The 14,636-nt window shown below is 38.0% G+C and overlaps 1 protein-coding gene across 1 annotated transcript; it reads left to right on the top strand.

The window, feature by feature from the left end:
* Positions 1-396: 396 nt before the first annotated feature.
* Positions 397-9,911, top strand: LOC127650746 (DNA-directed RNA polymerase I subunit RPA43-like). The gene is made up of 4 exons (XM_052136360.1): positions 397-705; positions 5,113-5,254; positions 5,377-5,585; positions 7,479-9,911. Exons 1-4 carry the CDS (start codon positions 407-409, stop codon positions 7,912-7,914), a joined length of 1,086 nt encoding a protein of 361 aa, XP_051992320.1. The 5' UTR covers positions 397-406; the 3' UTR covers positions 7,915-9,911.
* The last annotated feature ends 4,725 nt before the right edge of the window (positions 9,912-14,636 follow it).

Genomic DNA, 14,636 nt, shown 5'->3' with positions numbered 1-14,636 from the left:
CGACTTGTATGCTGCCTTTATGTGCTTTTTGGGGCTTCAAAGTTCTACAGATCATTTACTTGCATTGAATGGACCATATTCTTCAAAAATCTTAGCTTGTGTTCAGCAGAAGAAAGTCATGCACATCTGGGATGGCATGAGGATGAACTATTCCTTTACTGTTGCACATCACAATTGCTATCAATGAACTGATATTAAAGTTAAATTCCTCATAAGAGCAGTCAATAGCTGTTCTGTTTCTCAAACTGTATGATTATTCCTTCATGTTATCAATCATTCTCGTCCGAGTAAAATGGTTTCGATCATGTAGTTCCCCACCTCACCGCTGGGTGTCGCACAAACGCCGCACATCTTCAATGCAAACACACGAGCAAACGTACCACGTGTTCCTACACATGCGCGTGACATGGCGAACTGGACACAAGAGGACGGAGATACAAAACCATTCACAAACACCGCAGAAGTGTCAGCCAAAGCGCAGATATCAGGTAGAGATGTGACAGGCGGACCAGGCGGAGACGTCGCGGTGGTTCAGTGTCTAATCCCGTCATTCGCGGACGCGGTGAAACTGCTGAACACGCGTTACTCGTGTCTAGTGCTGGACACTCCGCGCAAACACATCGCGCTGCCGCCCGTCTACCTGTGCAAGAAACGCACCGGAATACAGGAGGAACTGAATGCCGATCTGCTCAAATACTCCACAAGGTAAAACAACAGACAACTAAGAAAATACCATGTTACCGAAGTGTATATCATGGAACAAAATGGTAACCATGGTCATGGGCGTAGAAAACGCGAGGGGTGCAGGAGACACGTCCCCCTCACTTTTAATAAAAACCAAAGTACCTTTTCATAGGGCAAATGTTTAGGCTGTTTCTTTCATACAGCAAATGTCTAAAAGTGTTGGGAAAAGTTAAAATTCTCTGTTCAATCATGTAATTAATTTAATAAAAAAATGTAATCGATTGAGAGCCTTAAGCTGCGTTCACACTGCCAGCTACTTTGTTGCCGATTGTCGCACGTGGCTGGCGGTTAGTTCGCTAGTGGTGTGTCTGGAGAGTCTAAACAGCACTGTTTCTTCACAATTAATATTATTATTAACATATTAGGATTGCATGAGCTCTACCATCTTCTCTCGTATTGGCTGTCGCTCCCGAAAGTCACTCTACATTTACATAAAGTTAAACATTTCTCAACTTTGTCGCATTGCTGGACACGCCCACATATGGTCGGCAAGGGTCGCCGGAATTCGCCAGCTCTCATTGAAAATTAATGAGATGAGGGCGTTTTGTCGATGCGTGTCGCTGGCAATATGAGCGTAGCTTTAAAAATATATCTTATATATTTATGTTCGTCTTGCGATAATCGTTCTGTCCCCCTAATTTTTTTAAGCGATTGCTATGCCCCTGACCATGGTACTGAATAGGGTTGTGCAGATAGACGCTGATCGCGGCAATCAACGATGGTCAGAGTGATCGCCAATAGCTAATGCATTTGATGATGTCAAGATGATATTTGGCTAGTTTTCCATTAATGTATTAAATTATTATTATTAGGCTATTATTATTATTATTATCAAATTAATATTACAATTAATTTGACCCGTGGCACACAGACACGTGCTTGAAGGAACACACTTTATTTTATTATTAAGAACATGACAGCAAAGCCGTGTATGCGCATGTATGACACACTGTTTGTACGGAGGCGTGCAGTCTCGTGGAACACACGCATGTAGAAAGTTCTCACACTTTCTTTGTTTCTGTCTTCAGAATGTTTTTTATTTTTATTTTGCAAGAGTTTTATCATCTATGAATGCTGTAAATGACCTCCGATATCTCAGCTCAGGAGGTGCTTTTAGTTCAGCTCGCTTTATTTCCACGGAGCAGTTTATTGCTTTTTTGTTTCGTTTGGAGTCCAATTTAAATTTAGAAATGTATTTTTTTTTTAGGTTTTTTGTTCTTAAAGATATGTATTTATTTTTCAATGCAAAATCACTAAAGCAAGAATATTCACCACTCAGCCCTGGGGTTGCTGATGTAATTGGATATTGCGATATAGGCTATATATATATATTGTGAAGGAGGGAACAAATAAAACATTTTCACACACATGATGTACTTTCCTGCACAACAAAATACATAACAGGTAGAGAATGCACAGATGAAGAAGGTTAGTTTCCAAAGAGATGTTGCCCTTCACAACTTTAAATCCATCTTTCAAAACATTTAACATTTTAAATGCACTTAATTTTTTTCCAATTTTATTTGAATTTTTAGTTAAAATAAAAAAATTAAGTTCAAAGTTTGAAATCAAGGTGTCTTGCTTTATTGTGCAGGCCTAACCCTGCTTAAGGAAAATGACCCCGTAGTGCCACCTAGCGTGCAACCAGCGGTTGATCGCGGTGTTCATCGGTTTTAATGTGAACACCGCGATCGTATCGGGTATTGGCAATCTCACAGACTGACGATAGGACGATCTGACTAGGGAGAAGATCACCCAACCCTAGTACTCACCCAAAGTTCCCAAACCTTTCTTTGTCATGGCTCCATGGTGGAATTCATTGGGATGGAATTCCAATGGTAGGCTGTAAAACCATAGAATGGTACCATGTCCAAAATCATGGGAATGCCACGGGAATGAATTACCTTTTTATTTATTTATTTTACATGCCATGTGATTTTCATGGTATTCCATTCATATCATGGTATTGCCATGACACTTAATGATTAATTTTGTATTCATGTCATTGTATTTTCAATGTAGAGTCCAGAAGACAATTACATTGTATCAAAAACATGGTAATACCATGTTTTTTATTTATATGGTTTTGTATTATAAAGTAGTACTAGAGATCATAAAACTATGACAACACCGTGGTATAGGCCTACATGGTTTTATAAATGTCAAATATTTGATTAAGTTGGTTGAATTTAATACAGTTGCTATCAACTTTTGTGGTCAAATAGTGTAGAATCATTACTTGGTTATGTCACACTAGTTTTATTTACATTTTGCACAAGAACACTTTGGTGAAAGAGCACAAATTAGGGGTCGCACCTTCCTAAGATTAACCCAGTGAGTTTATTCATATCCTTACATTTACTGGTCAAATGTAGCCTAACATGTACAAAAGCCAAAGTTACTCTGAAAGCACAAGTGAATGACAAACGCATACAAAGTCAAAGTTAGGAATAGGATATGTCTGTAATCATAGATCTGTCTGAATTGGCAGCTTTTAGAAGCAGACTAATATTGGGTCTAATATAAACTCTTTTTAAATCTCTTTCCCTGTGTTTACGTCTGTAAGATTTGTTACATTGTTTGCTCATCTGCAATATGTCTATAAGACATTTCCTCTCGGATGTCAATAAGACATTCAGCAGATCTAACATAAAACGAAGGCAATCTGAGTAAACACAAAATACTGTTTTTAAATGATGCTTTTATTGAAGCAAAAAAGTTATCTAAAACCAACTGTGCCTGTGTGAAAAAGTATTTGCCCCTTACTAAATCCCCAAATCTATGAAAGTGCATTCATAATGGGGTTCAGCTGGACTAGACACACCCAGACCTGATTACTGCCAGCCCAGTTCAATCAAATCAACACCTAAATATAATTTCAGCAGCATGAAGTCGGCTAAACGGTCTCACACTGTAGCATTATCTCAGTCTGGGAAGGGTTACAAAGCTGTTTCAAAGTCTCTGGGACTCCAAAGAATCACAGTGAGAGTCATTAAATCACAATGGAGAAATCTTGACACAGTAGTGACCCTTCCCAGAAGTGGCCGACATTACAAATTTCCTCCAAGAGCTCAGCGACGACTCAAAGTCACAAAAAAGCCAAGGAACTGCAGGCCTCTCTCGCATCAATAAAGATCACTGTTCATGACTATCAGAAACACACTGGACAAAAATGGCATCCATGGAAGAGTGGCGAGGTGCAAACCACTGCTAACCCAGAGGAACATTAAGGCTTGTCTGAATTTTGCCAAAACACACCTTGATGATCCTCAAACCTTTTGGGAGAATGTTCTGTGGACCGATGAGTCAAAAGTGGAACTGTTTGGAAGACGGGGGTCCCGTTACATCTGGCGTAAATCAAACACAGAATACCACTTAAAGATCATCATACCTCCGGTCAGCATGATGGTGTTAGTGTGATGGTGTGGGGATGCTTTGCTGCTTCAGGGCGACTTGCAATAATTGAGGGAAACATGAATTCTGCTCTCTACCATAGAATCCTAAATTTGAACGTCTGGTCATCAGTCCATGAGTATAATGTGAGACGCTCAAGCGTAACTGGATTATGCAAAAAGACGATGATCAAAAGCATAGGAGTAAGTCCATCTCTGAATGACTCAAAAGAATCACAATGAAAGATTTGGAGTGGCCTAGTCGAAGTCCTGACTAGAACTGAGAATTGAGATGCTGTGGCAGGACCTTAAACGGGCAGTTCATGCTCGAAAACCCTCCAATTTGGCTGAACCAAAGCAGATCTGCACAGAAGAGTGGGACAAAATTCCCCCACGGCGTTGTGAAAGACGGATCTCCAGTTATCAGAAGTGTTTGGTCTGCAGTTGTTGCTGCTAAATGTGGCACAACCAGCTATTAAGTTTAAGGGGGCAGTTAGTTTTTCACATGGGTGATATAGGTGTTGGATAACCGTGACGAGAAGTGGGGCTTGGCCGGGCCATGATGGAGTGCGTCTGGCACTGAATCAGCTGATCAGCAGGAGAGTGAGATAAAGGGCAGCCGGAGATGTCTGTTTGTTTTATGTTGAGTTTTATCATTAAACATTGTTTACTGTTCAGCCGGTTCCCACCTCCTCCGTCCTTTACCTGTTACAATAATAGTATTTTGTGTTACTCAAGTTGCCTTTGTTATATGTTATATCTCGTTTTATGAAAATACAGAAGAACAGAAGAAATCAGGCAAATTATTTTTCCTAGCACTGTAATTGACATCTGCTAAACATCTTAAAATCATCAGATTTACAAAAATTGGTTGCATTAACCTTGTAGTTTTGGCCTTAATGGTCCTTTTCCATTAGGCCTACATTTAACATGCCTTAAACGCCCATTTGTTCGTCTTTGTTGTGTTCTGTTGCAGTCTGAACGGCGTTCCTTTGGCGTATGATAATATTAAAGTTGTAGGACAGTATGGAGATATTTATGATGATCAAGGATTCATTCACGTCAACATCGAGGCGTCATTTGTGATTTTCAGACCGAAGAAAGGATCTAAGCTTGTGGTATGTCTTTTTAACCAATGAATACTCTGTGTACGATTATAGAAGGATTCGTACATTTGCATTGCCTGAAGATGTTTAATGTTACATCTGTGTTCTCAGTATGTTTTCTGTTTATCTCTCAGGGTGTAATTAATAAAATCGGAGTGAGTCACGTCGGATGTCTGGTGCATGGATGCTTTAACGCATCGATAGTGAAGCCCAATCTGCTGACCCCAGAGCAGTGGAGGGACTCTGGACTGCATGTTGGCGGCAGTCTGGAGTTTGAGGTCTTTCAGCTGGATGCTGATGTTGCTGGTGTGATGCTCATCAGAGGAAGGCTGGAGAGATCCAGGTATGAAGTTCCTGAGAATTCATATTTTGTTGGAGTATTAACCTGCCCATGTTGTTCTAAACCTGTGTGACTTTCGTTCCTCCTTGGAGCACAAACGGTGCTTTTAAGAATATTCTGCTCCTTTTTTAATAATACTGCAATGAATGGTGATTGTGTTTTCAAGCTTCAAATATTCTGCAGAAGTGGCATAAAAGTAGCCTATTAAATGCATACAACAGGTTTTGTTGTGAAACAACCCGAAATGTTAGTCAAGCACATTCATGATTGAAGCACATTCACTCTAGCTTGTGTGTTCCTGCGAGAACGTGAGCTTTTATTTTCACATATTACTGCTAAAAAATATAAGTAGCAAGGCTCCAGACTGCAACTAAATGGTGATATTTTACAAACATTTGTCACAATCTGTAGAACTTGGGCCAGTGTTACTGCTTTTAAATATGGATTTACAGATACCATTTTTTGGAGACCAAACATAAGAACCGATACTTCCTTTTCACTACTCGCCAAAAGCAATAAAAGCAAAAAAAGTTTTATTATAGTGTAATGTTGCAGTTTTTTTAAATGCAATACTGTGATGCTGATGATTTGAGGGAAACTTGTTTTTTTAAGCAAATGTTTAAGCATTTAAGCATTTTTAGCTGTCACAAAATTATAAAAAAGAATCTGCATAAAAATAATAACTATATAAATAATTTTATATTTGTATTTATTACTTCTTATTTGATAACAAATAAGAATTATTTAGCAAATTTAAAGGGCAGCTTATTTTTCAAAGCATCTTTGCGTGATTATATGTATGAGGGCCTTATGAAATCCGTTTTATTCATTTATTCACATTTTGTTTTCTGCTTTATTTTTTTAATCCTGTATTCAATAGTTTAATTCAGTTTTATAATCAGAAGGGTGCTTACTGAATTTATTAACTTGAATCAAATGAAAATCAAACAATTTGTTTTCAAAATACAAATGTATTATTTTTTCAAAGTGTTTTAATACAGATCCTCACAACACAATTTAAAATGTAACATTGGGGTTATTTTTGTCAAATAAAGTTCTGCACACCAGAGCAGATTTGAGAGATTGCTTAAATATATTACAATGATTAGTTTATTATAGTAATCATTATTATTACATTGAATATTATATAACTAGATGGTAGTGATATATTTCTGCCATGTATAAGGAGCTGTGACTCATTCACCCATTCACACACCAATGATGGGAGAGCTGCCATGCAAGGCGCTAGCCTGCCATTGGGAGCAACTTGGGGTTCAGTGTCTTGCCCAAGGACACTTCGGCATGTGGAGTCGTGGGCCGGGAACCGAACCGGCAACCCTGCGGCCGACCCGCTCTACCACCAAAAATTAGTGGCCGACCCGCTCTACCACCTGAGCCACAGCCGCCCCAGTAAAGCCCTTTCAGTTTGTACGTTTTTGATGGCCGCTTTACACCTCCATATAAGCAGGTCGCTACATGAACCAGTATGATTATTAAATTGCAAAAGGCTACGATTTAATTAAATGACTATATAGTTTGCATGTGCTGTAGAGTGAATGAGCTCTCTGCTCTCTGTCATCTACATCAAGTGTGCGTTACGCTTATGATGAGGTGTTTTCAGTGTATGAGCAACCGGCTTCACACAGATTATAATGCATTAAATTGCAGCCGTAGCAGTTTATTAACCAAACTAGGACATATCGCAATTTTAATTTGTGTGCTGGATTTGTCAGGTATTGGCTTTTGGCTCTTTTCCCTCAAAGGGAATATTTTTGTCTTCGTTGACCAGAATAAACTGCTATGTGGACCAGACTTCATGCTGAAAGTTTGTAAGACTACATGTATACAGTCATTTGTGTTTTACAAATGATTATATTTTTACTTATTCACATTCAGGGTCCAAGAGCTTGTGGCCCAAACTGAACAGAATGAAGCCCTTGTGGAAACAGCTAAAGAACCGGCAACAGAATCCACAGAAGATACAACTGACAATCCAAACCCCAAGAAGAAGAAGAAGAAGAAGAAAGACAAACATGAAAAGGAGTCTGCTGTTGAAGAGTCTTTAAACGGCAGCAACCTACATGAAACATCTGAAAACCATGAAACAACGGTGGACACAATGGAGGTGGACTTCAATTCAAATAGACTTCACAAAGAGAAGAAGAAGAAGAAAGACAAAAGAAAAGAGTCGGATGAGAGATTACCCTTCGATCTTCCGGGCGGGTATGTTAGCGATAAGACCAGCAAGAAGAGACGGGCGCCTGAGAGTGAAGAAACTCTCCAAGAGGACTCTGAAATGCCTGTTGCCAAAAAGAAAAAAAAGAACAAATGATTGTCTTTCAGAAATAGAGGGTTTAAAAGTGGTCTAAAAGAGGCTTGAATGTCAATAGGATACTCGAGGGAATGTGCGATTTATTTATGCAGGGTATCCGTGGGTCATTAACAAGTATTAAAATATATTAAATTAATTTGGTGAAAAATAAGGCTATTGAAATTATGTGTTTGTTGAACATTTCCCTCCTTGGGCCGTAAGGTCGAATGAAAACCTTTCGCAGATAGCAGAGAATAGATATATACATATGCGCTGAGTTCTGATCCGGGGCTCTAGATATTCCCAATTCCGTTTCTCCATTGTCATTTCAACATTAACAGACTGGGTGCACGAGAAGACACATTTCATCCTCAGAGGTTCATTCATGTTTTGTCCATGCTATAAGAGCGCCCTGTGCAGGGGCGGTTCTAGAGGGTACTGACGGGTACCCTGCACGGCCCCCCTGAGAAAAATGACTGACACCGCCCCTGGTGCAGTGCCCCGTTCTATTTGAATGGCCAGCAACCTTAATCTGTCACACGTACCATTAAAGAGTATAAATACAACATTTATTGTGCAAATATAAAAGCTTAAAATACAATACAAATTTTCCAAAAAATTACATCTGATTCAAATGATGGAGAGTGACTCAATTTGTGATTTGTGCATTTGTAGCTGTAATGTGTGTGTGTGTGTGTGTGTGTGTGTGTGTGTGTGTGTGTGTGGAAATTATGAGACTAGAAGCCGGTGACATCGTTTTTCAAATTAAAAGTCCCACATTGAAATGACTAATTTTGAAGTTAATAAAAACATGAATTAGTGTAAAAAGTTAGTACAATATTTTACAACATCGATTATTTTTGGACATCACACGATATGGTGAAATTAACTTTATATTCAAAAGCTTTTTATAAAAATAATTGAAGATGTGTATTAATATCTGATTCACAGATAATGGTAAAACTGAACGGATTAAATGCAGTCTATGTGCAATTTTGAACAATGTTTGTGGTTTTTGGAGAATATATCTGATATCTGGTGGATGCGCTTTCCACCAATGTGGAAGAGAGAATATGAATGATCTGAAAAGTGACTTTGTGACACGTTGCGATGAAATCACCAAGTGTTGCTCATTCTTAGAGTGTAGGGAGTGAGACGGGACATAGACCTGGAGGAGTGAATTTGGTACACCCTCTTACTTGAATAAAGTAAGAGGGTGTTGTTCCATCAGCTGTCCTGTAGGCCAGAGTCAAAGCCAAGTTATTATACAAATCTAAAAACATGACACCGTATCACAGAAATGGAGATGACTGTTTAACCAGATTGGAAATGAGGAACAATGTAAACTGTTAAATAAACAATACCCTTTCTGCCAAAATAAAAGCTCCAAGTCATATACAGTATGTTTGCAAATACTGCTTTTTATTAGGCCATCTGAATTGCAGTATTAGTACAAAAACTTTATTATAAAATGCACCTGATTCATTACAGGCTGAAGTTATGTGGTGTCTCAGACCAGTGGTAAAGCAGCGCTCGTTCAGTTGGAATGAAGTTATTGGCTAGCTTTTCAAACAATGTTCCTCTATAAAAATGTAAAGCTCAGAAAAAGCAAGAAGTTTCACCTGTGGCATGGCAACATATATTATTTGGTCTAGTTCGAGGAGAAGCTTGTTGGTAGTGTCAAGAATACAGGTCCATTTGTGGAGCCTCAGTGAGTGCACTAAAAAACTAAAACAAGTGGATGTTTATGTAAGATTTTATTTGTTTATAGTAATGAACTTTAATAACTACTGTAGATGTCTGCATAAAAATACACACAGTAAACATACAGTATCAAACCAGCCCTTCTTGTGCCTTCTTGTTGCATCTAGTGGTGGGTATATGTATACCTATATGCATAAACCTCCACAGTGATTGAAGTAACGAGCAAGTCTTAAATATTTTTGAAAAGGGTATTAAAAAGCATGAAATTGGATGAGCTGATACCTGCAGATACCCTGTTATAGAATATCATAAATGTTGCCTTGTAAACAAAAGTTTGGAAAATGTGTAATGTTTCTTTATACCTGCAGAGGGCTGTGTGTATTTACATTTCTCTGCACTGTTAAATCAAAAATCTTGAAACATTCTCAAATTCCCCTTATAACTCGATTCCCGGGTTGTAAAAGGAAAGCTCATCAAATGAGATTTTAGAATCAGAACTGTCCGTTTTATAACGATTATGGACTTGCACGTACCCTTCACATCTAATGCCAGCATTTATTGTTAAATCTAAAATGTCTATTTTTACATGCTCAGGAAATGCTCAAGGGGCTCTTCTAAACCTCTGGAATGTTTTTGAACTGAGGCCAAATTTATGTACTGAAAAGTTTAGTTTGGGCAGGGGCTTGGAATATTGCTCTGTTTATCCACCCCCTGTTGGTGAAATACCTTAGGTAGGATATAATATGATAATTTGCCAATAATCAAATAATAGTTTGTTCAAAATTAAGACACATTTTGATACTTTCTGGATGCCAAATATTAATGTGATGAGCTATACCTGTAAGTGACTTCATGCAATCACTAAACATCATGTTGGGGCAAGTAAAAATGTATTGCAAAAATGGCTAAAGTAAGTTTGTTTTGCGAAAAACTCTTATCGTTATTTACATTTATGCATTTGGCAGACGCTTTTATACAAAGTGACTTACAGTGCACTTATTACAGGGACAATCCCCCCGGAGCAACCTGGAGTTAAGTGCCTTGCTCAAGGACAATGGTGGTGGCTGTGGGGATCAAACCAGCAACCTTCTGATTACCAGTTATGTGCTTTAGCCCACTACGCCACCACCACTCCACTCTATTTATTTATAAATACTCAATTGCTTGAGTAATAATCTAATAAGTAATTTATGTGTATAAGACTAATAAAAACTGATTTATTCTACATGGAGAGGGTCCCACTCATGGGGATTGCCATGTTGAGATCACATGAACCAGTCCAACGTTACTTGCTTAATTTAACCTTCCTGTTATTAGACACATCAGTCATGGTGTAAAATAATCCTGGCTCACTGAATAGACCTTATTCACGCCATCTTACATTTTTAATGAAACACAAAAGCAAATTCTGACGGAGAATAATGACTGCTGTCAGACTTTAGTGAGTTTACAGCGGGAAACTCGTGAGCGGAAAGGAAAACGATAAATGTCCTTCGTCTGCCACCGTAGTGCCGAATTATTGCCCACAAGTCACCATCCGATGCGTCCTCGAAATCAAGGACACATCCGGGTAATTTCCGGTGTTCTTGAGTATCGGAATTGAACTTCAGCAGTTGATGATGATGTAGAACGAGTCCACGAGAACGTAATAACACAAAATAACGCACATTGAGATTCGCTCCTCACAGCTTTGATGTCATTTCCATTCAAATCAAAGATGGCGCCAGCGTGCATGCTGCATCCAGGCCTCTAGGTGTCAGTGTAAGTTCACGATTACATAAATACTACAATTAAGAGCGCACCTAAATACTTTTGGGATCACTGCACATGGAAAATATCTAAATTTAGCACAGTTTCGTTTTGTATTCTGAGGTATTGCTACACAACTATGATTTCTTCAGAGGTATATGTGCACTCTGATTCCAGTAATGTGTTGGACTGCCTGGAATTGATCCTGAAGACATGAAGGTGTGTGTGGGAATTCTTTCCTCCTCTTTGAGTAAGTGTGTCAGGGGAACCGTGTATTAACATAAGTACAGAATATAAAAGAGCTTTACTGAAAGAGTATGAGGTCTTCAGCCAGAGTGGCCCGTCAAATACACCAGCAGATTTTCTTTATCGCACGAGAGTCTGCCAAAATCACCTCAAGAACTCGAGACAGTGTTGCATGTCTTCTTATGATGATAAACGGCATTCCTTTGTTTGTGAATATTATATTAAAATGCTTTAACTAGGGTAGGAAATGGAAAATGCAAAATACACATTTGAATTTTCATTTAGCACCAAATCTGCGTGTGTATGAAAAATATTTGCATATTAGCCTACGTGGCTAATTGAATGATGTCAGCCATATTCTTCTATATCATAGCACGTTATTGGTCTCTAAAAGCAGTCGAATGCCACTGTTTTGTAATGCACTGTATGTAATTTTATTGTAGTTATTTTAGAGAATAAGCGTTTTTATAAGCACAGCAATACACTGATTAATATAAAAAAATCAGCTGATTAAAAATAAGTTAAAACATAAGAAACCCACATGAGATGGGAAATCATCTCATTCTCTGCTTTTGGCATTAAAACATAAGCAGGCATGCACACAATATCTGCACACATTGGATAAGTCAGTAAGAAATGCTTGTGAAGGAGTTTACAATCAATGTGAAATCTGGGTATTTTGGGAAAATTACTCTGATAAAGCAACGCAGTATAAGTAACACTTTACTATAAGGCTTTTGTTAACAGTTGATAACTACATTAGTTAACACTTACTAACAAAGAACAATACTTTTACAGCATTTCTTAATCTTGGATTACAAGATTTGTAAATGCTGTAAAAATGGTTCATTATTCCTAATGCATTTGTTAATGTTAAAATATGAAACCATATTGTAACGTGTTATCAGGCGCCTTATACAGGTTAATAAAGGAATGTTCCAGGTTCAATATAAATTAAGCTCAATCAACAGGATTTGTGGCCTAATGTTGATTACCGCATAGATTTATTTAGACTCGTCCCTTCTTTTTCTTTAAAAACAAGCTAAACTCTGTTACAATGAGACACTTACAATGGAAGTGAATGGAGCAATTTTTTGTAGGGTTTAAAGGCTGAAATTTAAAGCTTATAATTTTATAAAAGCACTTACTTTAATCTCTGTTAAAACTTGTGCTATTTTTTGTTGTTTAAATTGACGTTTTAACAGTCATTTTAGTGTTTGTTGATATTACAGTGTTGTAAAATTGGCTATAACTTTACACAGAAAAGGTTAGTAAGAGATTTTATCACACTAAAATCATGTTTACAAGCATTTTGTTTATGTTATGTGTCTATACCTTTGAAAACGTGAATATTTTAATGTTTAACCTGTTGATACATGCCCCCTTTTTTGAGCACAAAGCATGAAAATGACTTACCTGAACTTAAATGGTTGTATTTACGGGACACTTTGGAGTATGGACACAGTTGTAGTATCTTTAGAAAGAAAACACTTTGGGCTTTAATGTGCCAAAACAACCTAGAAACACAATGTTCCCAAAGCCACAAGTCTAAAGAAGTTACATTTCAAATTTGAAGATGATCTCACAATAAATGAGGTAAAATCACTGGAAGCGTACAGAGTAAAATTAAGGCTCCGCCTCTCAAGACGACACTAAATCTGACTGCACTGATCGGCTATTCTGAATAAAACTACTCCACATTTTTAAAAATAGACTTTGCAGACGGCTGGTTTTGTTTATGAGACTCTAATATATCAGATCATACACAGTTTTACAACATGAATGCTGCTCAGATTGCAGTTTGTTGAAGAACGATGATGAAGGGTGATTCATTCAGGTGAGATCTCATGTAAACAATGGAGAATATATCAATATTTCTCAGATTTATCACTTTTATGGACAAAAAGTGCTATTGGATGTTTTACAATGAACACTTGTCATGGACGATTGACCCAAGTGTGTTGAACTGGATTCATCTGGAGATCGTGTTTTCATAATAAATGTATGAAGTCCCGTTTTGATGTTGCATGTAGCAACTGAATTGCTGTTTCTGGAGGATTGCTATCGTGAAACAGAGATCGGATATCAATGTTCAACCCTTAGACCTTTGAAAAGATGTATCATTTGTTAACATTAATGACATTTATAGATGGTATATTATATATTAAATGTAAGCAGAGTGACGTCACCGCAGAGTGACGTCACCACCGAGTGTTGGCGATTGCGTATCAACAGGTTAAAAATGGGCCCCATTCATTTCCATTGTAAGTGCTTCACTGTAACCCAGATTTTTGCTTTTGTTTTTAAAGAAAAGGAGGGACGAGTCTAAAATTACGCCACAAATGCTGTCGACTGATCTCCTTTAAGAATAATCGGTGTAAGAGCATGCTTGTAAAGATGCTCATTATTTTGCAGCAAGTTACAATTCAGTCTAGCTCAATCTATTAGCTTTTTATGTTTTCTATACTGTTCAATGAATTAAGTGATTCTCCTTCTACATAACTTATAAACTATACCCCACGCAGAAAATGTAATAAAAAATAAAAAATGGGTTTGCTTATTTTAATGCGTCAAGACCAGGTTAGATCTGGCAACACTGCTTCGCATCCTCACAATATGTATGTGTGAGGGAGAAACCTTAAACCTGGATGCATTTCAGCAAGTTAGTTGGGATTAGATGCAGACTGATACATTTAGCTTTTCTTTTTCTCCTTTTGTTTGAAAAGACAAAGTGAGTGTTTTTCACAGCTTCAGGGGAGTTTGGATCTCTCATCCTTTAGGATCCAGTGAGCTCCGTAGGAGGTGTTGGGTCGGATCGCGGCCAGCGTGGCTCATACTTTGAATTGTTCTCACTTAGTTTTTCCATTGCTGGGAGTGCTGCGAATGGTGTGGGGGTGAGAACGTGACATTTTGTCAGTTTTATTAGGCTTCTCTTCTGATAAGTGGCCCTCATGCTCATGAGATGAATGATGTCTTTTTGAGGTTATATGGGGTGCGAGACAAATGCTCCTGGAGTGAATCATTTGGAATTAGGGTCTGATATT

This window comes from Xyrauchen texanus, chromosome 10 (assembly GCF_025860055.1).
Source record: "Xyrauchen texanus isolate HMW12.3.18 chromosome 10, RBS_HiC_50CHRs, whole genome shotgun sequence".
NCBI lineage: Eukaryota > Metazoa > Chordata > Actinopteri > Cypriniformes > Catostomidae > Xyrauchen > Xyrauchen texanus.
Note: the sequence above shows the minus strand (reverse complement) of the source record. Positions and strands in the feature narration are given on the sequence as shown.